This window comes from Heloderma suspectum, chromosome 2 (assembly GCF_057233095.1).
Source record: "Heloderma suspectum isolate Gila_16-S chromosome 2, 16-S_ref, whole genome shotgun sequence".
NCBI lineage: Eukaryota > Metazoa > Chordata > Lepidosauria > Squamata > Helodermatidae > Heloderma > Heloderma suspectum.
The window spans coordinates 204,443,647-204,466,606 of NC_139459.1; the positions used below are offsets into that span (position 1 = coordinate 204,443,647).

Here is a 22,960-nt window from a genome sequence, read left to right on the forward strand (position 1 = left end):
ACTTTGATGCATCAGATTTAGCTCATAACCTGTTCAGCTGAAGAGACATGCACAAGCCTTGTTTGGAAGCACCCATAGATTGCTTTTGAAAGTTCCCTTACTTTCAAAATTGGTTTGCCATGTGGAATGAGGAAATGCTGTTCAAATAATAGATCCAAAGCCATTTGGGGTGCATGAAACTAGATTCCATGGCTTTTAGACCCTAGTCCTTGTGTTTAAAATAAGCTCCTTTTGATCATATCATGTTAAAACAGTTTACTCTACAATAATCTTTTTAGCAACAAAGAAAATAGTCTAGGACCAGTGACATGCTATAAGATATATTGCTGTCTTCATTTTCAGATATCTACCCCAGGTTGTAGAAATTATATTTTTGAAAGGCAAGGCTTTTAATACTATGTCTTCTTTGCACAGATATGTTGATATCTTCTAAAACTTAACAAACATGTGGTATGATGTAGTTTTATTATAGAGGAAATGGTTTGTGTGTTCATTGCTGCCCCCCAAGTTATTTACTGGAATTGATGCTTTTATAGTGTTATATATTTCATGGTGAATAGGGATTTCTTTAGATATTTGCTAAAGCTGTGAATTACATAGATGTTCATTTACATTGTCATATTGTAGTAGTCTAAGAATAAAGGACAAGAGTTTGTGTGTTTGAAAGGGAAACCTGTTGGGCTGCTTAACTTACAAAGATGTAAAAAAACCCAACCCTAAAGGCCTTTGGAGTCTGTGAGAAGACCATGTTGAGCGACTGTGCCATTCACTAACTATAGGCTTAACCTACCACACTTGTTGTGAGGATACAAATGTGGGTGGGGAAGCATGCTGCCCTCATATCAATGTAATAAATAAATAAATATATCAGAATGTGAAAATGGTTTTCTCCCATTCAAATCCTTTAATTTTTTAATTATATTTGTTTCCCTCTCTTCCTCCAAGGACCTCAGGTAGGGAGTTAGCTTCGCAACAACCCTGGGAGGTCATTTATCTAAGGGATTGTGACTTTCCAAAAGCAATTCAGTCCGTTTCATGACTGAAAGTCTGAATCCAGCTTGTGGTCTTCAGAGTCTGACTTTTAGAAAATGTTAAGCACCTTTCCACTGAAAGGAGGCCACTTAAGCTAAATTAGACACCTTAGAGCTAGTCACTCTTATGAATTTTATTCTTGGATATTAAGAATATAGGAACAGAAAGGCTTATGCATTAAAGCTCTCAATGTCTCTTTTCCAGCTTGAAAATCCCAGATATTTACGTGAGAAACCAATACCGTTGTCACTGGTAGGTAGTGTTGTTATATTTGGTTTTGTAATATTTTTCTATTCATGAATTGCCTTCAGAGATGGTGCTAAGTACAAACTTTCATTTTTTCAATAGATGTCGCCCAAGATAGGTGTGGGGAAAACCAGCGCTTCTCGAGATGAGCATATGTTCCGTATGCATGAAAAGGAGGTAATATTTTTGATTTACCCTTTCTGTGGGCCTCACAGTCAAGAAAAAATTATAAAAGATGGGCTTGGATCCAGGGGTCCTGGCTTTTTTGAATGACAGGTATGGTATTAGAGGTGAAACAGGATAAATGTCTCAGTATGACCAAAAATACTTCAGAAAAGTGATACATCCATAAAAATAGGACTATGGCTTGGATACAGAGTATGACTTAGACATTAGGTTTCTTCTTTTCATGGAGGGGCTCATAATCCAGTGGAGGATGATGCTCATGGAAGGTGGAGGGGAGGCATTTTTGCCAGTTTTCCCCTGCAGCCTTTTGTACCACCTCCCATGCTGTCCTTGGGGTCGTCCAACCCCCACAACAGATTTTGGGGGTCTCAGGACCGCCCTTCCTGTGTAGCAGCCATATCGGGGGTCATACTAAGTAGCCTCATGCTTCATGTTCTTGCTAAGCTCTTGCTCTCTGAAATATATTTGTAAGATGACGAGACACAAGAATTTCTTATCTTGTCAACAAAGGCTAAGGTCATAGAATTGTATATCATGTTCTCTGCTGTTCTCTGCTTATCATGGCTACCCTATAACCCATTTCTTGTATTATAAACAATGGTGCTAAGAGAGGAAATGCTGAATACTGCAAACCCACACAGAAAGGGGCGGGGGAGATTTTGCACATGTGTCATAATGTCTATAAAAACAATCTGCTGATGTAAATCGGGGCTTTTGGCTCTTTGGAAGTGATTCCAGCCTTAAGCCCGCGCGTTAAATAAAGAAACTCTTTTTCCTTCACTCCGTGGTCTCTGACTTTGAGTTCTACAACGCTGTAATGATTGGAACCATTTAAGCACACTGACCCCAGCCCTATCCTAGCAACACACCATTAAAAGTTACCATCTTCTGCTGCAGTTATCCACTAAGGCCGGTTTGGGGAATGTGTAGTCAGATGATGTTGTACTATAACTCCCATCATGCCTCCCCATTGGTTACACTGACTAGGGCTGATGAGAGTTGCAGTCCACCAACATTGGAAGGGCCACACATTCCTCCACTGTTCTAGGGCAACTGAGATAATTTCATGCTGGTAATCGGATTGAAATGGAAGGAGATAACTGGTTTCCCCCAGGAAAAGCAATTTGTAATATGGCATGGCAATTTGCTTTTCCAGAGAAAAGGTGCACCCAAGCCCTTGGTCTTGCTTAGGTAGCATGCAAGGTCCTGGCTGTTATTTGAATGGAGCCTGATTGTATTAAAGAAATAGTGCAGTCGAATATCTCTAGCGCTAAATCACAGAATGTTTTATTTTATTATTATCATCATCTTATTTTATTTTATAAAAAGTCTTGGCAAATAACTCATTTTATACTGCCTATGTTAGCATAAGCTGCTTTTGGACTTTTGTGTTTTTATTTTCTCTAAATAAAACTAAGCAGTTTTCAAGTTTTGCAGCTTGGCATGTGGCTATGGGTTAATGAGTTCCATTTGACATCTATGGAGCTTAATTATGTGTAACTCTGTGCAGGATTGCAACCAGCATCTTCACAGATTTAATCAAGGAATGCAACTGATTTTTTTAAAGAAAGGTAAAATGGCAATTTGTGTGTCTTTTTTTTAGTCACTTCTGAGTCCATGTAATTCTTGGGTTCTTTCTGGCGGCTGCTATTCTAGTACTTACTCTCTTTTGGAATATATTATATAGAATAATTAAAAGTGGCTGCTCCCTTTTGAAGTTTTAGCCATGCATGTAATGAAATCTTTACTTTCTGAGATGACATATTGGTATTGAAATAAACAGCCCAGTTCTACCACATGTGTGCATTTAAAGGAAGAAACCTCTCCTGAACCTGTTCATATACTGTATCTAAGATTATTCTTACGTTTGTTGTGGGTTTGTGTCTTCTCCACACCCTGAGTTATTTTTTGTTGTCTGCCGATAGCTCACATGTATTTTAGTGTGTGGTTTCTATAAGAAGCTTGCAAATACAACATTGTTTGGTATGCAGTTTAAGATGTGACTAAATGGCATCTAGCTAAAAATGAACAGATGTACGTAGTAAGCAGCCCCATGGTGAATAAATATATTGCGGTTTACCTTCTGCCTGTCCCACCCCAAAGTGTCAATACTTGCCATGCACAGTTGAGCACAGTGTTGCCACTGAAAAGGTGAGTGTTGTTTTGTAGATATAAAAAGGACCTTTAAAAAAATGAGTGCTTTCATTATGGACATAAACTAATAGTTCAGGGAGGAAACTCACTAAACTCGCTAAAATACATTCATACCTGCACACATGAAGTTCAACTATGCGTGGGTGGCTGCTTCACTTCGAAAACTTTATGATAAGAATTCTGTGTTCCCTGCAGCTAGGAAGGTAACAGGATTAACTGTTTTGTGTAACTTAGCAGCAGTGCAGGATCGGTTAGAAGAAATATTATCGCCTCGGAGCATAGTAGTAATTTTGAAGCTTTCTCTGATAGCATGGCTCAGAACAAATTCTCTATTGTGCCAGATCACAACTTTTCTATTGCTGTAAGATAACTAGGTGCGTAATGGCTAGTTATAAGTCAACTAAGCCTATCTGATTAAATACACAGGGAAAAGTCTAACATTAATGAGATGTTGGTAGCTGGAAATAGTGAAGGATGAGGGCTACTTGGCGTATTTGAATGCTGTGCATGCAGAGGCATGTGTATTTGTGTGGAACTGCCCCTTAGCTGAAATAAATAGGACAGCTTTTGCAGGTAGGGAAGTTCAATGTGTGTGTCAGAGCCCCCACACCAACAAGAGATCATTGGACTGAAGTTGTTATTTTATATATCTAGTTCAGAATACAGGTGTGCCCTGTGAACCTGTTCTAATTCATGTTTTATTTATTGGCCTTGATCCAAATTATATTGACTCCACTGCCCTTAATCCCAACAGCTGGTAATATTCTATTCAACAGTTTCCCTTGAGACTGTGAAAGCCAGTGTGATCTAGTAAGTAGAGTAAGGGACCAGGAATGGGGAGACTGCATTTCATCGCCCTATGCAACCATAGACTTTACTGGCTTACCTTAGGAAAATCATTACTATTCAGCCATGTTCTCTGGTACAATGGGAATATTAATGATCTATTTCATAGTATGGTCATGGACATAATGAAAAATGGATTGCAAATCACTTTGCAGATCAAACATGCTATAGAAAACTTATTTCATAATATAATGTCCATTTGTTTAATCATGTTATCTGTTTCCCTACTTTTCATTTTGCTCTTAATAGCTTTTCCTTGTACTTAGGAGCAGTTAATGACTTTCAAGTTCAGAGAAGAATAGGGAGTACCAGACTCAAATTAGTTAGTCCTGTGTGCATTTGTTCATCTCGTTAAACCCACCTAAATAATTATTGGGTATCATAGTGCTTCAGAAGGGTAATGGACTGGATGAGAGCCAATAACTCAGTCCAGACAAGAGGGCTCGTTCCCCTCCCTGAGACCCTGTTTAGAATCGAGGTTCGGAGCCTTCTAACCGACTTGGCCGAACGCCAGGGGAGCGGCCGGCGCGGCAGCTGCCCCCATCCACAGCGGCCAAACAGCGCCCGGGTCGAGTCGCGATGCTTCGGACCGGCTGTAAACGGAGGGGACGGAGCCGGCGGGGCTTGGCTGTCCCAGGGAGGGGGCAGGTCTGTTTTCAGTTATGGGGAGTGGAAAGGGCAGGCGGTGTGTCCGCATGAACGGCTGCCGCTCCTTCATGCAGCCCTAAATCTTGCCCCCTTAAATGGCCACGTTGAGCCTTGCAGCCTCGGGCCTAGGCCTCCCAGAAGCAGTTGCCCGGGAGCGTTCAACTTAACGCTCCCAAGGATGAATGCGCTTTCTACAAAAAAAAAAATAGTGTGTGTGTGTGTGGGGGGGGAATCCCTGCTGATTTTTTTTCTTTTGAAAAGCAGCAAGTTGGGCAGAAAGTTTGGCCACAACTCTTCTGGATTTGCTAGTTTTCTATGTGCAGGGATCTTATTTTTATGTAAGGAGGAGCATTTGGACAGGGGAAGGTGCTTACGTGATTGTAGTGGTACTGTCTAGATGTATCATAATACCTCCATGAGAACTAGGCCTTAGATATTTAGGTAACACAGACACTTACGGCTCTGTGAACATACCTTGTAGATCATCAGTGTAGTGATAGTTGATTATTTCCTGTTCTAATCCAAGAATTAATTTATTTGATTTATACTCCACCTTCCCCCTCCCCCAAAAGGAAGGCGCTCAAGGTGGCCAGTAAAAATAAATATGAAAGCAACTTACAATAATAGGTCAGGGGTTAGATCAATGGTAGAGTGGAATTCCTTGCCCCCTCATTCCCATGGTAGCCCCTCCAGTCCCCTGAAAATGCTACAGGAGGAGATCCCCCTGGATGGGGTGAGCTGTGGTGTGTAAGGAAGAAGGGGATCCCCCCAAATTGGGTGACAGTCCCTTTCTCTCTCAGAAGGTCCTTTCCTTTTGCAGAAGGGAGCCAACCCCAGATACTTAATAAGGCAAAATGAGCTATATAAAATAAGCTATATATAAGCTAAGATACATATTGTATTTAATGTTTTAACTTTTGTAAACCGCCCAGAGAGCTTCGGTTATGGGGAGGTATAGAAATGCAATAAATAATAATAATATAATAATAATAATTATGAGTTGTTTGTCTGGTGGTTACGTAGCATTCAACCTGTTCTGGAGGTGGTTGCACTTCCCCTAAAGCAGGGCTGGGCAACACGTGGCGTACTGGCAGCATGTACTCCTCTGACCTTAAGTGCACTGCCTGCTGCCCCCTGCTGGATCCAAATTTGCTGCTGTGATGGCTGCGGTGGCAACAAACTGACGGTTGCCTAAATAGGCCAAATTTAGCTTTAAACACTGCTTTAAAGTTACATTTGGCTGTTTAAGATCACTGTTGTGGTTTGCCGCCGAAATTTGGTGGCAAACATAGGATCATTTTGCTGCTGTTGCTACCGAAATTAGCCATAGTGTGGGGGTTGAAATTGGCTCTTGGAGCCCCCAAAGTTGCCCACCTCTGCCCCAAAGGTTTGGACTTGTAGTTTTGGGGTGCTCTTAGATCCAACATTGTAACTAGAGGCTCAGATGGCTTCAGTGGCTTAGACTGCCTTTATCAGCTTTGGCTGTTATACCAGCTACAACTCTACCTAGCCTTGTGATTCTGGTAACCTTCTGTTTGAGTTATTGAAATGTGTTATATATGGGTCTGCCTCTGAAAATGGTCCAGAAACTTCAGTTAGTCCAAAATAGGGTGGCTAGACTGGTAACTGGCTGATGTGATCATATTATGCAAGTAATTTGTCATTTGTGCTGGCTGCCAGTCCATTCCTAGGTGAAATTAAAAGTGCAGGTTTTAACCTACGTGGCATAGGGCCAGGTTACCTGAAGGAGCATCTCTTCCCATATTTACCTGCCTGGACACTCAAGTCATAATCTGAGGCCCTCCTCCAGGTGCCCCACCAAATGAGGTGAAGTAGGTGGCTACAAGAGGATCTTTTTAGTGGTGGTGCTCGTGGAATGCCCTCCCCAGCACCTGTGTATAGTCCTTTCGGAGGCAGGCGAATACCTTTTTATTCTCCCTGGCATTTTAGCAACGGTCTTTAGTGCTTTTAGATCACTGTTTTTTGTTGTTGTTGCTGCTGGTTACTGCTGATTTTTATTTTGGGTTTATTATGTGCTGTTTTCATTTTTCATTTGTATTTTATGTTTTAATGTATTGTACACTACTCAGAGAACTTAGGTTATTGGACAGTTTAAAATTATTACAAGTAAAAAATAAAGAGTTGGTCATCAGTACTCCACCTGTGTTCATAAACATTAGGCTCTTGAAGATACTGTTCTATATCTTGAACATGTTCATTGATTAAAGTATGGGATAAAAGCAGTCCTATTCTCAATGTGAAGGATAGTACTAGAGATAATTTTGGGCATGTTTAAGCCTAGAATATGAAAGGTGGAGGGCTATAAAGGGCTTATGAACAACTCCATAGAGCATACCATTGTAAGTGAGAGAAAGAGACTCCTTTTATAGTTTGTAGCAACGTATATTGGTTTGGGTCCAAAGGACTGTGTGGGAGGAAAAAGAATTAGTGCTCTTAAATTATCTCTTGGGTGAGTGCTAGCGAAAGCTACTTTCAGTATACTATTGCAGTGTATTAGGAGTTAGTTACATTACGAACAACGTGGTGAATAAGGAAGATACTGGCATTAGCATATAAACCGTAGCGGGCCATAAAAACGTCTTGAAGTCTTGTACAAGAATTTGCGCAAATGGAAGAACTCTTCTGGATTTGGGACCAATACTATTACGCAGCATTCTTCTGCTAGGTCAGAAACAGCCCTTCCATGACTGGAAGAGTCTTCTCGCAGATGGGCACTTCGTGATCTAAGCTTGGATCCAAAGTTTTCATTGTGCATGTAGAAAGTGCTTTCACTCATGTATACTGTATATGTATGTTGAAACAACCCACCACCCAGCTAAAGCATCCTGCCACTCTTGAAAAGCCACTTGAAATGACTGGGCGGGGTGAGGGGGGCTCCAGAACAGGTTTAACATCTCTGCTTGAGCAGAGATGCCTCCTGCTTGCATAAGAGATCTTTGGATCCAAGCCATGGAAAGAAACTCTATTGGCCACATCTACATATAAGATTGTACAGATGGCTTAATTGGTTATTACGCAATGATGAAGTGAAGTTCAATATTTATATAGTGCTGTTGCATCCTGTTAAATATTAGTGTGAGTTTTATGAAGTTTGCCCTCTGTAGGACACAGTAGGTGAGAGAGAGGGGAAGCAAGAGGACGGAGAAAATAAAAGGAATGATAGGAATAGCTGGGAATGTGGCAAGAGACTATTAATGTCCTTTGAGGGCCTTCTTGGTGGTGGCCCCCCAATTATGGAATGATCTCCCCGACAAGGCCTGCCTGGTGCCATCATTGTTATATTTTCAGCGCTAGGTTAAGACCTTTCTCATCACTCAGACATTCAGTAGTCCTGGTTTTGTCTTGTGGTTGATCAATTAAAATTGTTTTCAGATATATGTTGTCTCTGTGTGTGCTGTCTTGTTTATATGTTTTTTTCTGAGTCAGAAAAAAACTCATCTTTATCTTCACTATTCACACAGTTTTAATATATTTGTCCAATCTTCATGGCTGCTATGGGACAAAGATCCCCCAGTTCCAGTGTAAGCCCTTCCCCCATCTGCTGATTGAGCACTGATATTAATTTTTTATTAATCCATCTGAGCACACTGACTTACACCTTAAACCAATGAACCCCCAAGCATCTTAAACTTTTTCAGTTTGGGGGTTCATAGGTTTAAGGTGTAAGTCAGTATTGTCAGATGGATTAATAAAAAAATGGCCATCAGGAATTTATGCCACATAACTTCAGCAAACCATAAAAACAGATGTTTTTATTTTAAACAAAATGCTACTGACTATTAAAACTTTTAATGCTGTTAAACACAGAAAAACAATAGCATGTATTAAGTTCTCTTGCTCTGTCAGTCAGAAAATATGAATGTTATTTTGCTTTTGTGTAAGCTCAGTTATAACCAAGACCTTAGCTTTATAGCATGAAAGTGTACTAGCAGATGAAACAAGTGGAAGATTTTTAAATATGATGTTTTTAAAAAGAGTATAAATTACTTGGCAACAAAATGGACTAGGTAAAATGGGTAAACTGGTTCTTTGCTTTTAACCTTTACCCTTTATTCATTAACCATTTCTGCACCTGTTTTGACTCTCCAACAGCAAACACATGGCCTTTTTCAGTGATAACCACATCACAGACCTCTGCAAATATGAACGTTATCAACCAGCAATTTTTTGTAGCTGCTCTTTGTGCTTCTGACATCAATTAAATTGTTTGGTAACTGTCATCAGTGAAAAACCATGGGTTCAAATGAGGAAGAAGTAACAAAACAAGGGCATATTGGTTTCCAGCACTACCAGAGCAACTGAGAACAGATGGTGGAAATGGTTCATTTTGAGAGAAAGGAAAGTTCCCTTTGAACTCCACCCATCCTGAATGCCACCCACCCATAAAATGAAAAAAGGGAGTGAGGTTCTTATTTACGTTCTGAGCAACATAAAACCAAACTCGTTGTTAAGAATTGGTTTTGAACTTTGAGTGGAATAGAAAACAAGACTAGCTTTATAACACCAGTATTATTTTAGTGGTTTTAAACAACTTTCAAACAATTGATTTACTTGATATAAATGTTTTGGGGGGGGGGGGTTAGAGCCTTTTTGTGTTTCTGTTTAACTTTAGAGCTTCCATTCCACTGCATGTTGTCATATTTTGGATGGCATATAAAAAATCTCTCATCTTTTCCCTCAAACAAAAAGACCATCTGAAGTATAAATGAAGCCTTTGCAGAGCAAAAGTAAATGCATTTTGAATTGATTTCTCTTTTTCTTTTCTCAGATTGTTGCACTGAGAAAAATGAAGGCATTATAAGACATTTTTGAAAGACTATTTTCTGGCTATTCCAGAAAACATGCCCCAATTTTTTGATAGATTTTCTGGCTATTCCATTACTGTGAATACAAATGTACAAATTAACGAATTCTATATTCTGGGCACCTTATAGTGATTCATGTGCAGTGTTATGTCATCTTGTGGTTGAATAATTGTATGCTAGGTGAAACTACTGACTAAATATTAATGTCATTTTATCAAGGTTGCTTTATGACCATAGGGCAAATCAGGCTTTAACTGTGCTCCTAAACTTGGATCCTCTGAATATTTCTTACTGAGTGAAGAGCCATGTTCCTGTCTTGTGGAAACCTAAGCAGAATATGCTTCTGAGAAAATCTTTAAGCATCGTTCTGATTTAGAAATGGGCTTGTAGAACATCAGAGTACTGTTTATAGTTGTTGTTTTTTACAAACTTGAAGGTGGGAGATGGGGAAGAAGCCTCTACCTTGGTAACTGGGATGGTTTGATAGGTATTGAAAGTTTCTTACTGGGTAACTTCCTCCAGACCCTAGAAGAAAATCACTTCATTAAAAAAAAAAAGTCAATGTTCATTAAAGAACTACAGTCTAAAGAACTTTAGAGTGTTAACAGTAAAAACCCCATCACTGCAAAAACTATTGCTGCGTTGTACAGAGTTGGGGTTACCTTACTCCAACTGCCCTAGCTGTAACATCTCAGCAAATGGACTTCATTACCACAGGATGTAGTGATGGCCACCAATTTGGAAGGCTTTAAAAGGGGGTTAGACAAATTCCTGAAGGAAAAGGCTATCAATGGCTACTAGTCTTGATGGCCACGTGCTACCTCCAGTACCAGAGGCAGTGAGTCTCTGTACACCAGTTGCTGGGGAAAATGGGTGGGAGGGTGCTGTTGTACTCATGCTTGCTCGTGGGTTCTTGATTGACAGCTGGTTGGCCACTGTTTGAACAGAATGCTGGACTAGATGGACCCTTGGTCTGATCCAGCATGGCTCTTCTTATGTTCTTACTGAACTCAGGATAACTCAGGATATGTCAGGATAACTCTGTTGGCTCAAATTGTCACTTCCATAATGAGAACTGAAGGACTGTGCTGGCTCATGGAAAGTAGAGACTTGTAATATCTTTCTTACTCTGCAACCTTAATATATCAAAGAAGGGCATTCTAGTGGTAAGTGTGTCTTATGGGCATATACCATATTCAGATGGCTCAGAGTTGGGTTTGCCTTCTTGTATTGCCTGGACAGGTGGGGATGAAAAATCCTATGCTCACCTTCAGTGTGTGATATGGAGTGTACTATCTTAGCAGACTGATGTGGAGGTGATAGGTCAGTTAGTGATGTAGGATAAAGACAAGAGACACCCCAAAGTAGCAGTTGTTGTTGTTGTTGTTGTTGTTCAGTCATTCAGTCATGTCCGACTCTTCGTGACCCCATGGACCATAGCATGCCAGGCCTTCCTGTCCTGCACTCTCTCCCGGAGCGTGTTCAAGTCCATATTCATTGCATCAGTGATGCTATGTAGCCATCTCATCCTCTGCTGTCCCCTTCTCCTTTTGCCTTCAGCCTTCCCAGCATCAGGGTCTTTCCCAGAGAGTTTTCTCTTCGCATTAGGTGGCCAAAATATTTGAGCTTCAGCTTCAGTATCTGTCCTTCCAATGAGCACTCAGGGTTGATTTCCTTTAGGATGGACTGGTTTGACCTCCTTGCAGTCCAGGGGACTCGTAAGAGTCTTCTCCAGCACCACAGTTCGAAAGCATCAATTCTTCGGCGCTCAGCCTTCCTTATAGTTCAGCTCTCACAGCCATACGTTACTACTGGGAAAACCATAGCTTTGATTAGACGGACCTTTGTTGGCAAGGTGATGTCTCTGCTTCTTACTATGCTGTCTAGGTTTGCCATAGCTTTCCTCCCAAGGAGCAAGCGTCTTTTAACTTCATGGCTACAGTCCCCGTCTGCGGTGATCTTGGAGCCCAAGAAAATAAAATCTGTCACTGCTTCCCTTTCTTCCCCTTCCATATGCCAGGAAGTGATGGGGCCAGATGCCATGATCTTCGTTTTTTTAATGTTGAGTTTCAAACCAGCTTTTGCACTCTCCTCTTTCACCCTCAACAAGAGGCTCTTTAGATCCTCTTTGCTTTCTGCCATTAGGGTGGTACCTTCTGCATATCTGAGGTTGTTGATAATTCTCCCGGCAATCTTAATTCCGACCTGTGATTCATCCAACCCAGCATTTCTCATGATGTACTCTGCATATAAGTTAAATAAGCAGGGCGACAATATGCAGCCTTGCCGTACTCCTTCCCCAATTTTGAACCAATCGGTTGTTCCATGTCTGGTTCTTACTGTTGCTTCGACCCTTGTACAGGTTTCTCAGGAGACAGGTAAGGTGGTCTGGTACCCCCATCACTTTCAGAATTTGCCAGAGTTTGTTGTGATCCACACAATCAAAGGCTTTAGCGTAGTCAATGAAGCAGAAATAGACATTTTTCTGGAATTCTCTTGCTTTCTCCATGATCCAGCGAAAGTTGGCGATTTGATCTCTAGCTCCTCTGCCTCTTCGAAACCCAGCTTGTACTTCCGGTAGTTCTCGGTTCGCATACTGCTGAAGCCTAGCTTGTAGGATTTTGAGCATAACCTTGCTGGCATGTGAAATAAGCGCAATTGTGCAGTAGTTTGAACACTCTTTGGCGTTGCCCTTCTTTGGAATTGGAATGTAAACTGACCTTTTCCAGTCTTGTGGCCACTGTTGAGTGTTCCAAATTTGTTGGCATATTGATAGCAGCACTTTAACAGTATCATCTTTTAGGATTTTAAATAGCTCAGCTGGAAGACTGTCATCTCCGCTAGCTTTGTTGTTAGTAATGCTTCCTAAGGCCCAGTTGACTTCACTCTCGAGGAAGTCTGGCTCAAGTTCAGTGACCACACTATCATGGCTATCAGGGACATTCAGATCTTTCCTGTAGAGTTCTTCTGTGTATTCTTTCCACCTGTTCTTAATCTCATCTGCTTCTGTTAGGTCCCTGCCTTCTTTGTCCTTTATCATGCCCATCTTTGCACAAAACGTTCCCTTGAGATCTCCGATTTTGAAGAGATCTCTAGTCTTTCCCATTCTGTTGTTTTCCTCGATTTCTTTGCATTGTTCATTTAAGAAAGCCTTCTTGTCTCTCCTTGCTATTCTCTGGAACTCTGCATTCAGTTGGGTATATCTTCCCCTTTCTCCCTTGCTCTTCGCTTCCCTTCTTTCCTCAGCTACTTGTAAAGCCTCATCAGACAGCCGCTTTGCTTTCTTGCATTTCTTTTTCTTTGGGATGGATTTCATTGCTGCCTCCTGAACAATGTTAAGGACCTCCATCCATAGTTCCTCAGGCACTCTATCTGTCAGGTCTAATCCCTGGAATCTATTCCTCACCTCCACTGTATATTCATAAGGGATATGATTTAGGTCCTACCTGAATGGTTTAGTGGTTTTCCCTACGTTCTTCAATTTCAGCCGAAATTTTGCAAGAAGCAGCTCATGATCTGAGCCACAGTCAGCTCCAGGTCTTGTTTTGACTGACTGTATAGAGCTTCTCCATCTTTGGCTGCAAAGGACATAATCAATCTGATTTCGATATTGACGATCTGGTGATGTCCATGTGTAGAGTCGCCTCTTGTGCTGTTGGAAAAGAGTGTTTGCTATGATCAGCGTGTTCTCTTGGCAAAACTCTATGAGCCTTTGTCCTGCTTCATTTTGTACACCAAGGCCAGCCTGCCTGTTGTCCCGGTGATTTCTTGACTTCCTACTTTAGCATTCCAATCCCCTACGATGACGAGGACATCTTTTTTTGGTGTTAGTTCTAGAAGGTGTTGTAGGTCTTCATAGAACCGATCGACCTCAGCTTCTTCGGCATCAGTGGTTGGGGCATAGACTTGAATTACTGTGATGTTGAATGATTTGCCTTGGATTCATACTGAGATCATTCTATCGTTTTTAAGATTGTACCCCAGTACTGCTTTTCCCACCCTTTTGTTGACTATGAGTGCTACTCCATTTCTTCTAAGGGATTCTTGCCCACAGTAGTAGATATAATGGTCACCTGAATTAAATTTGCCCATGCTTGTCCATTTTAATTCGCTGATTCCCAAGATGTCGATGTTCAATCTTGCCATCTCATGTTTGACCACCTCCAGCTTACCTTGATTCATTGATCTGACATTCCAGGTTCCTAAACAATATTGTTCTTTACAGCATCGGATTTTCTTTTCACCACCAGACACATCCACAGCTGAGTGTCCTTTCGGCTTTGGCCCAGCCGCTTCACTCTTTCTGGCACTACTTGGAAATACCCTCTGCTCTTCCCCAGTAGTATATTGGACACCTTCCGACCTGAGGGGCTCATCTTCCGGCGTCATCTCTTTTAGCCTTGTGATAGGTTCCATGGGGTTTTCTTGGCAAGAATACTGGAGTGGGTTGCCATTTCCTTCTCCAGTGGACCACATTTTGTCAGAACTCTCTGCCATGACCTGTCCGTCTTGGGTGGCCCTGCACGGCATAGCTTATGGCTTCACTGAGTTACGCAAGCCCCTTCGCCACAACAAGGCAGTGATCCATGAAAGGGAAAGTAGCAGTTAAGTAACAATTATTGTAAAAAGGAAAAAGACTGTTTTATTTATATCACGTTTTTTTTAAATTGAAAGGTACACAAAGTGGCTAACAAGAATAATAAAATATACAATAAATAAGACACACAATACAAAATAATACAATAGTAAAAACAGACACAGCAATTGGGAGATCAAGAGCAAATACTAAAGCTTTGCCATAATAAAAAGTTGTTTAGAAGCCCCTTGATGACTAAACAAAAAGGGACCTGGCAGACCTTCATAGGAAGGATATTCCTCAACTTGGTGCCATTGCTCTGTCTCAAGTATTATCTGTCTATCTAATCCCACATCAGGGCAGGATGAGAGCATATATGACCTCTAAGATACCTTTCAAATCCATTACCTGTATTATCTGTAGAAAACAGGGTGGTAAAGGAATTGTTCTTTTTTAAATTGAAAAATAGGGTCAAACAATGCTGGGTACAAAGTTGATTGTAGAGAACTGAATATATTCAGACCAGGGTTGGGCAACCTTTTTATTTTGAGGGATGCATTTCCAGCAGTTGGCAGGACTGGATTGCCACCCTTCCCCCTCTCCGTGTGCCATCCCCCGTTTCTGGATAGTGATCCCGAGAGAAGAGAAATAGGTTGGATGATGTATATCCTGAGATAGCAAGAAGGCGGAGAATGGTGATCTTGAGTGGGAAAGAGGGTGGTGGTTTTGTGATTGATATCCTCACACGCACACACAGAGAGAGAATTTAAGTAATCCCCATGAGTTCAATGTTGCTTGTTTTTAAGTACATTTAAATGGGACTGCAAATTTCGTTTCTGGCACTGTGTTTGCTAGGAGGGGTAAATAGGCTCTGACAATTCCACCCACTGGGATTGGCTGGAGGCATTTCTAAGTCACCTTCCCCATGCTGCAACAGAGCTTTTCCCCCTTCAGGAGAAAGAACCAAGGAGTGGTTCCAAGGAGTGCTGGGAAGTATGTGGTTCCCATCAGAACCAAAACCCTTGTGGATGCAGCAGGGGTGGAACCCTGTTTCAGTTTCCTCCCTCTAGGCTTCTTGCCCCATTCCAGATCATGTGGCCTCCTGCCTGACTGTGTCGTGTCTGTTATGGAGGTAATGGAAAGCGAGGAGGGGCAGGTTCATATGTGAGCTCAGATTCCTGAGTGTGGCTGCTACAGCATCTTTTCAAAAGACACTACACCACCGCATTCCAAGGTTGAGCATCTGAGCTTGTGCGTGTGCCTGCTTCTCCTCATTTTCCGTTCTCTTAGTGACATAGGTATGATCCAGTGATCCAGGAGGCTGCCTTGATCTGGAGGACAAGCAGGGAGCTGGGAGAGAGGCAAGATGCAGATGCTGGGGCACACACAGAATATGATGATGGATCATGGGTTGCCCACCTCTGATTTTGGTAGTTTGTTGCCATGCATGATTCCACAGCAAAATTCTACTACTGTTAGCAGAATACTTACTGTGAAATTCAGACATAATATTTGCATTACAACTTATAATTACTGCTACTACCATTCTTAGGGGGTTGGTACTAGTTCTTTGTGATGCATTACTCATCTGTGTCTTTAATTCTTGTATATATACATTAAAGCATCTTGAAACAGATCATATAGTTGAGTAGTTCAGGCAACTAGTACAATGTTTACATAATTGCCAAGTAAATGGGGATCAATCTCCTGTATTGCTCTTCATCAAACTTGCTTTTTTTTTTTTTTAGCTCCCACAATTGATGCTTTATTGTGAATATGAGGAATTTCTTCTGAATATGCCTAATTGGTCAATTTTCTGCTGATGTGAAACAATGTCAAAACGAATGTATACAAGGTATTTGGCCTCTCTGAATGTGTTGATAGCATGTGCCCATCTCCACGTTGTTATTCTCTCTACTGGTATATCTAGAGTTTAGGTGTAGATATGTTTCAAATGGTCAGTTTGATCTTATGATTCTAAATTGGATTATTTTGGTAAGATAGAAATGTGCTGAGCCAAAGTACATGCAATCAGGGGGCATTTAATGGGACTCTGGAAACAAGTGATACAAGGCATTATTATGGAGCATTACTCTGAAAACTGTATAACTGCTTGCTAGAGGACTGTAGAAATTCTGTACCCTGCTATACTATGAGTTCAGTGCAGATCCATGTAAAATTAATCTTAATTTGCAGCTGATCCTCTCCAGGTATACACTGAAAATTTGAGGGAGTTGATGTAAGTGCTGATAGTTAATGCTATGCAGATCAAATTATACCACAATGAAATGGGAAAGTTGGTACAAGAATACTGCACTGTCCCTATGAATGGCTTTCATAATCAGCCGGTTTGCAGCTGTTTTGATTGTGCCAACTGGGTCAGTGTAGATCCTCTCTTGTCCTATTCAGGCTGGCTTATTCTCCACCAGTTCCTCTTTGGCTTCCATTTTGGCTGCTGCCAGTTGTACAGACATATTTGTTGTAGGAATAAATAACTACCATTTTCCTTTGAGTCTGAAAAAAATCAAAATGGACTTATTGTGAGGAAAACTCTTCAAAGGATGTTAACAAAAAAGACGCTGAGAAAGCTTGGGCACAGTCTTCTTTGAAAGGGATAACTCACTGCTGTGAAAATACAGTTTGGAGTAAGGAGTAATTGGTCAGATAGAATGTTTTGCCCTTGCTGGCTTCTGAAAATATAGACATTGTTTTCCCCCCAGTATGAATGCCTGGATATATGTTTGAGAATTATCTTGTTTGCTGGAATGTCAGTGATAAAGCCTGTCATGTTTTCAGTGTAAAATTGCAAAAATGAAGTTGTGTAGAAAAGTCTTGTAGAAAAATAGAAACAGAAAATGTGGTAGAATGCGACTCTTTTTGCATCCTAACTTTGGTAGGATTGTTCCTAAAATAAAGCTTATTAGAAGAACTGTTTGTAATAGTATTAATATAGTTTTATACAGTGTATAAAAGTCATAGTTATGATAGTGTCTCTCATTTTGATAGAAGTTCTTTGCTTCTGTTTTGAAGAGGCATTCTTGTCATCATAGGTTTGGATATCTGTGGACAAGGGTAGCAGAACCCTCAGTAGAGGAAGGGAGGGGCAGAGCTTTGTGGCCAGTAGAGGGTCTGGCATGGTTTGGGCAGTGGGAATAGGGGTGGCTTCTCATAATTTTACTCCTTAATTTTCAGGTTGTAAAAGGGCAGGATGAAGAGAAGATCTTGTAAAATTAGAGGGAATTGTAATTTATATGTATTGTGGAGGGAAATTAAAGAAAAAATACAGGAATGGTCTGGGTTGGAATGGATGTCACTGTTGTCAGCTTGGGTAATTAGTTTGAAAAGCGATTCTGCCAAAGTGACTTTATGCAAGTTGAACTTCTAGTTAACTTACAGGTTGTGGATGGGGGGTGCACACAACTTGGAATATAATTCTTTTAGTTTAATATTTTTTCACCGGGGTAAATATCCATAAAATATTAGAAGCAAAAAATCTTAGGCAGCATTTTCTTTTTGAAAACTCTCCAAACAGACATTTATATTAATAATGAATAGGTAATAGTTCTAAATTTTTAATTTTAAAGTACAAAAAGATGTAAATGTGCAAGTTTTCAAAACCAATACTCATAGGAATTTAAAGTGTTGCTTCTCTGTAGAAATTAAATGGCAAATGTAAAGGAAGGATGATTTTTCAAGCAGAGTGCTTCAGCTTAAATTGCTGTAAATTTTGAATAAAAGAAATATGGTTGGCTATTTAAGCAAAAAATACAGAAATGACCCCTTTTTCTTAAATGAAGATTTTAGTGTAATTCTCATTGACTCTAATGGGATTTAAACAGAAATAGCTGAGTGTGGGATTATATACTATATAGGAGTATATAGTTTGAACTTCAACTCCCATCAGCTGCAGCCATCATAGCCAGTAGTTAGGAATGCTGGGAGTTATAGTCCAAAACAACCAGAGGGCCCCAGGTTGGGGAAGGCTGCTATGTAGGTTGTTGCTTTTATGCCAGCTGTATGAGACTCTGTCAATTCTATAAATATCTTGTCATCAGAACTTTAATTTGTAAATTAATGTAAACAATGGAAGTTTCAATTTGCAAAAATGATTGATTAAATTATATAATGCCCCAGGTATAACAAGCTTATCTTTTATAATGTTAATTATATTAAGTTGCACAAAGTAGGGATTAATAATAGGAGGAGGGGGTTGGGACATCAAAGTAGAATGGGCCACAAATGTTTATACACTGTTCCCCTTCTATCCTGTCCTCTAGCTCTCATGTGCCTGGTAGCTCATCCACTGAGCCCTCCTGTCTTGTGTTGCTGCTATTTAATGCTAGGTCGGTCTGCGATAAGACCACAAGATTTAGTCATGGATGAGAAGGCTGACCTACTAAGTCTTGGGTGGGTGAGCTGGGTGGATTGACCCGACTCAGCTCTGCCCACCTGGGTACTCGGTGCAGCACCAACGTAGGATGGAGAGCTGGAGGCGGGGGAGGTTTGCTGTGATTGATAGAACCTCCATTTCTATCACCAGAAAACCACTCCACCTTGGAGCAGGCCTTGAGTGGTTGCACCTGGTGCTGGGCAGGTGTAGAGACAGATTGGGGATGCTGCTGGTGTACAGCCCACCCTGCTGCCCAGCATCCTCCCTGACTGAGCTGGCAGGGGCAGTCTCGAGTGTGGTGCTGGAGGAACCCAGGACGGTGGTTCTTGGTGACTTCAACTTCCATGCTGAGCCTGTCTCCGGAGTTCCAGCTTGGGACTTCATGGCCTCCATGACAACCATGGGGCTGTCTCAGTTTGTCATCGGCCTAACACATGAAGCAGCGCATACCCTTGATTTGGTTTTTGCTCTAAGTTGAGAGCTGTTGATCCAGCCAAGGCTAGCCTCACTGTGGAACAATGAGATGCGGAGGGCTATTAACTTGATTGCACCTGAGTGCCCTCTCCAGTGCTGTAGATCCCACTCCAGTCTTTGGTATACTGGAGTGAGCGCAAATGGCGTAAGACTCGAGGTGAAGATGACTGAGGATGCTCTAGCGCACATAATCGTACCTATTGCGTGGCGGTGTAGGCAGCAAAGAAAGCTTAGTTTGCTGCCTCCATTGCATCCTCGAGTAACTGTCCAGCTGAATTCTTCCAGGTGGTCCGGGGGCTGTTAACATCCTCCCCAACAAATGGGGCCCTGGCCTTCAAGAACCTGCTGTGACCTTTTTGCATCACACTTTAAGGACAAAATCACTTGTCTCCTCAGCGAACTTGACATTGTTGTTATCACAGTTCAGCATTGCATTAACACTAAACTGAAGGCCAGCGGAAGAAACAACATCATTAAGATATTAACGAGCACTACTTGGGGTTCTAAACCAAGCGTTCTTAAGACTACAGCATTAGCCCTCTGCCACTTGGCCAGCGAATATGCCTGCCCAGTTTGGTATAAATCAGCACATGCTGGGAAGTTGAAGTTGCTTTGAATGAAACAAGTAGAATAATTACCGGATGTCTAAAACCTACTTGTCTAGATAAGATCTACCATCTAGCTGGCATTGCCCTGCCTGCTGTTCATAGAGAAGCAGCAGCATACAAAGAGAGGCTTAAATCCTCAATATACAAACAACACCCTCTTTACGGCCTACAACCAGCTCCTCAGAGATTAAAATCCAGGAAAGGCTTCCTCAGATCAACGGAAGACTTTGATGAATTCAAAAGTAGAATGGACTTACGGAAAGCTACAAAGGATCAGCACTGGAGGGAACCAGCAGAGGAGCTGGTACCCGGTTCCGATGAAAGCTGGGAAGTTTGGAAATCATTGAATAGACTGTGTACGGGAGTAACAAGATCTAGAGACACTTTGATAAATGGGGTGTCTGGTGATCTCTGCCCTGTGTGACTGCGGAAACTTGCAGACAACAAGACATATGTATACTTGCCCTTTGTGCCCTGACCAATGTCACATGAGGACCTTATGACAGCGTGACAGAACGTAATTAATGTTGCTAGTTTCTGGGCAAGATTTGTCTAATTTTTATGTATTTTAACTTCTACATTTTATATTTTAAATGTTATGTGTTATAGTATGCTTTTTAATTATGATGCTTCTGACACGAATAAATAAATAAATAAATAAATAAATCACAGTTCCAGTCGAGGTGTCAGATACCACCTGCCTGATATCATCTGTCTGATTTTGTGGGATCCGTTCCAGTTCCTGTGGCCTGATGATGTGGACAAGGTGCTTGCAGCAGTGTGGCCAACCACGTGCCCTCTCGATCCCTGCCCCTCTTGGCTAATAAAAGCTAGCTGAGGTGGTATGACTGGGTGGGTTCAGGGAGTGATAAATGCTTCCCTGCAGGAAGTGATGGTTCCTGCTGTCCTTAAGGAGACAGTAGTGCAACCACTCCTGAAGAAGCCCACTCTGGACCCAGCGGTATTGGACAACTACCACCCAGTCATAAATTTCCCTTTCTTAGGGAAGGTACTTGAGAGGGTTGTGGCGGAGCAGCTGCAGGCGTTCTTGGAGGATACCGATTATCTAGATCCATTCCAGTCTGGGTTTCGATCTGGTTATGGGACCGAATCAGCCTTGGTCACCCTGATGGATGACCTTTGTTGAGAGAGGGACAGGGGGAGTGCAACCTTGTTAATTCTGCTAGACCTCTCATTGGCTTTTGATACCATCGACCACGGTATCCTCCTAGATCGACTCCGTGGGATGGGTATCGGAGACACTATTACAGTGGTTCCGGTCCTACCTACGGGGCCGATTTCAGAGAGTAACATTGGGTGACTATTCGGTCCCTAGGCAACTGAGCTACAGTTTGCCATGGTGTACTATCTTGTCCCCACTGTTTAACATCCTCCGTTGAGAGAGGTCATTAGGGGATTTGTGTCATCAGTATGTTGATGGCACGCAGCTCTATCTCCCTGTGACATCTGAATCAGGAGAGGCTGTGCAAGTCTTGGATCAGTGTCTAGACTCAGTAATGGGCTGGGTGAGGGCCAATAAACTGAAGCTGAATCCTGGCAAGATGGAAATCCTGTGGGTGAGTGGTTCCTGCATCTGGGAGATATCCTCATTGCCTGTTCTGGATGGAGTTGCACTCCCTCTGAAAGATGAGGTTCGTAGTCTGGGAGTACTTCTATATCCATCACGGTTGCTGGAGGCCCAAGTGGCCATGGTGGTTCAGAGTGCCTTTTACCAGCTTTGACTGGTTTGTCAGCTACGGCCTCTCCTGGGCAGGGATAGCTTGGCCATGGTGGTACAGGCATTAAGTAACCTCAAGACTGGATTACTGCAATGCACTCTATATGAGGCTGGTCCGGAAGCTGGAGCTAGTGCAGAATGCAGCAGCTCGGCGGTTGTTAGGAGCTTCCCCTTTTCACCATGTAACTCCTTTGCTGAGGGAACTGCACTGGCTGCCTATTCGCTACTGGGCCAGGTTTAAGGTATTAGTAGTAGTGTACAAAGCCCTAAAGAACTTGGGACCAGGATACCTGAGAGAGTGCCTTCTCCCTTTCCAACCTGCCCGGTCACTGACAGCATCAGACAGCGACCCTGGTGGTTCCACATGGACCCATGGCCTGGCTGGAGTCCACCAGGAAAAGAGCCTTCAGTGTAGTGGGCCCCTTCCTGTGGAACTCCCTGCCTTTAGAGGCCAGGCAGGTGCCAACATTGTGTTGCTTTCGGCACCTCCTGAAGACACTGTTATTCTTTGAGTGACCAGTCACGGTATATTAAATTCAGGATCTGTTTCTTTTGAAACATTTTAATTGCTTTAATATGATGTTTTATTATTTTATCTTGTTTACTGCTCTGAAATCTTTGATGTGGAGCAGTAAATAAAAATTGTAAATAAAAATAAAATAATACTAAGATTTGCAAATAAAGTTAATGACATGAAGTGAAATATATCATTGCTCTTAGAGGGCTGAAAAATCATCCTCACCTAGGATTGATTATAAATTCAGAGGTCTGTTTAATATGATGGTTAGAAATGATGAAAGGCTGATGCACCAGTGTTTGTTTGGAGACCACTTTAAATAGCTTTCTATGGCAGCTGCTAACACACAAATTCTGAAATCTGTTGGCTTTATATCATAATCCTGACAGTCCCACTGCTATTTATTTATGTATTAGATTTGTATACCACCAAACTGACAAATGCCCTCAGAGCAGTTTACAATCATAAAACCAAACAACAACAATGTAACAACCCCTGCCCCATGTTAAACATTTAAAATATTAGAAACATTGAGGAGCCAGCACTAAGATTAATACTCAGGCAACAGATTAAAGATTAAATCCCTGCTTAAAGAGAAAGGTCTTAACCTGACATCTAAATGTAGACAATGAAGATGCCAGGTGGATCTCCCTGGGGAGATCATTCCACAGACAGAGGTCCACTACAAAAAGGCTCTTTCCCTGGGAGTGCCCCTGTCA

General features: G+C 41.7%; 1 protein-coding gene across 9 annotated transcripts in view; it reads left to right on the plus strand.

Moving 5' to 3' along the window:
- The window catches only part of CEP112 (centrosomal protein 112), a 411,978-nt gene that overhangs the window by 62,272 nt on the left and 326,746 nt on the right, over positions 1-22,960 (plus strand). For all 9 annotated transcript variants that reach the window (XM_084837487.1, XM_084837488.1, XM_084837483.1 and 6 more), the window contains 2 exons: positions 1,237-1,284; positions 1,381-1,455. In XM_084837487.1, coding sequence (XP_084693613.1) covers positions 1,237-1,284; positions 1,381-1,455 — 123 coding nt within the window. The remainder of the gene's footprint in view (positions 1-1,236; positions 1,285-1,380; positions 1,456-22,960) is intronic.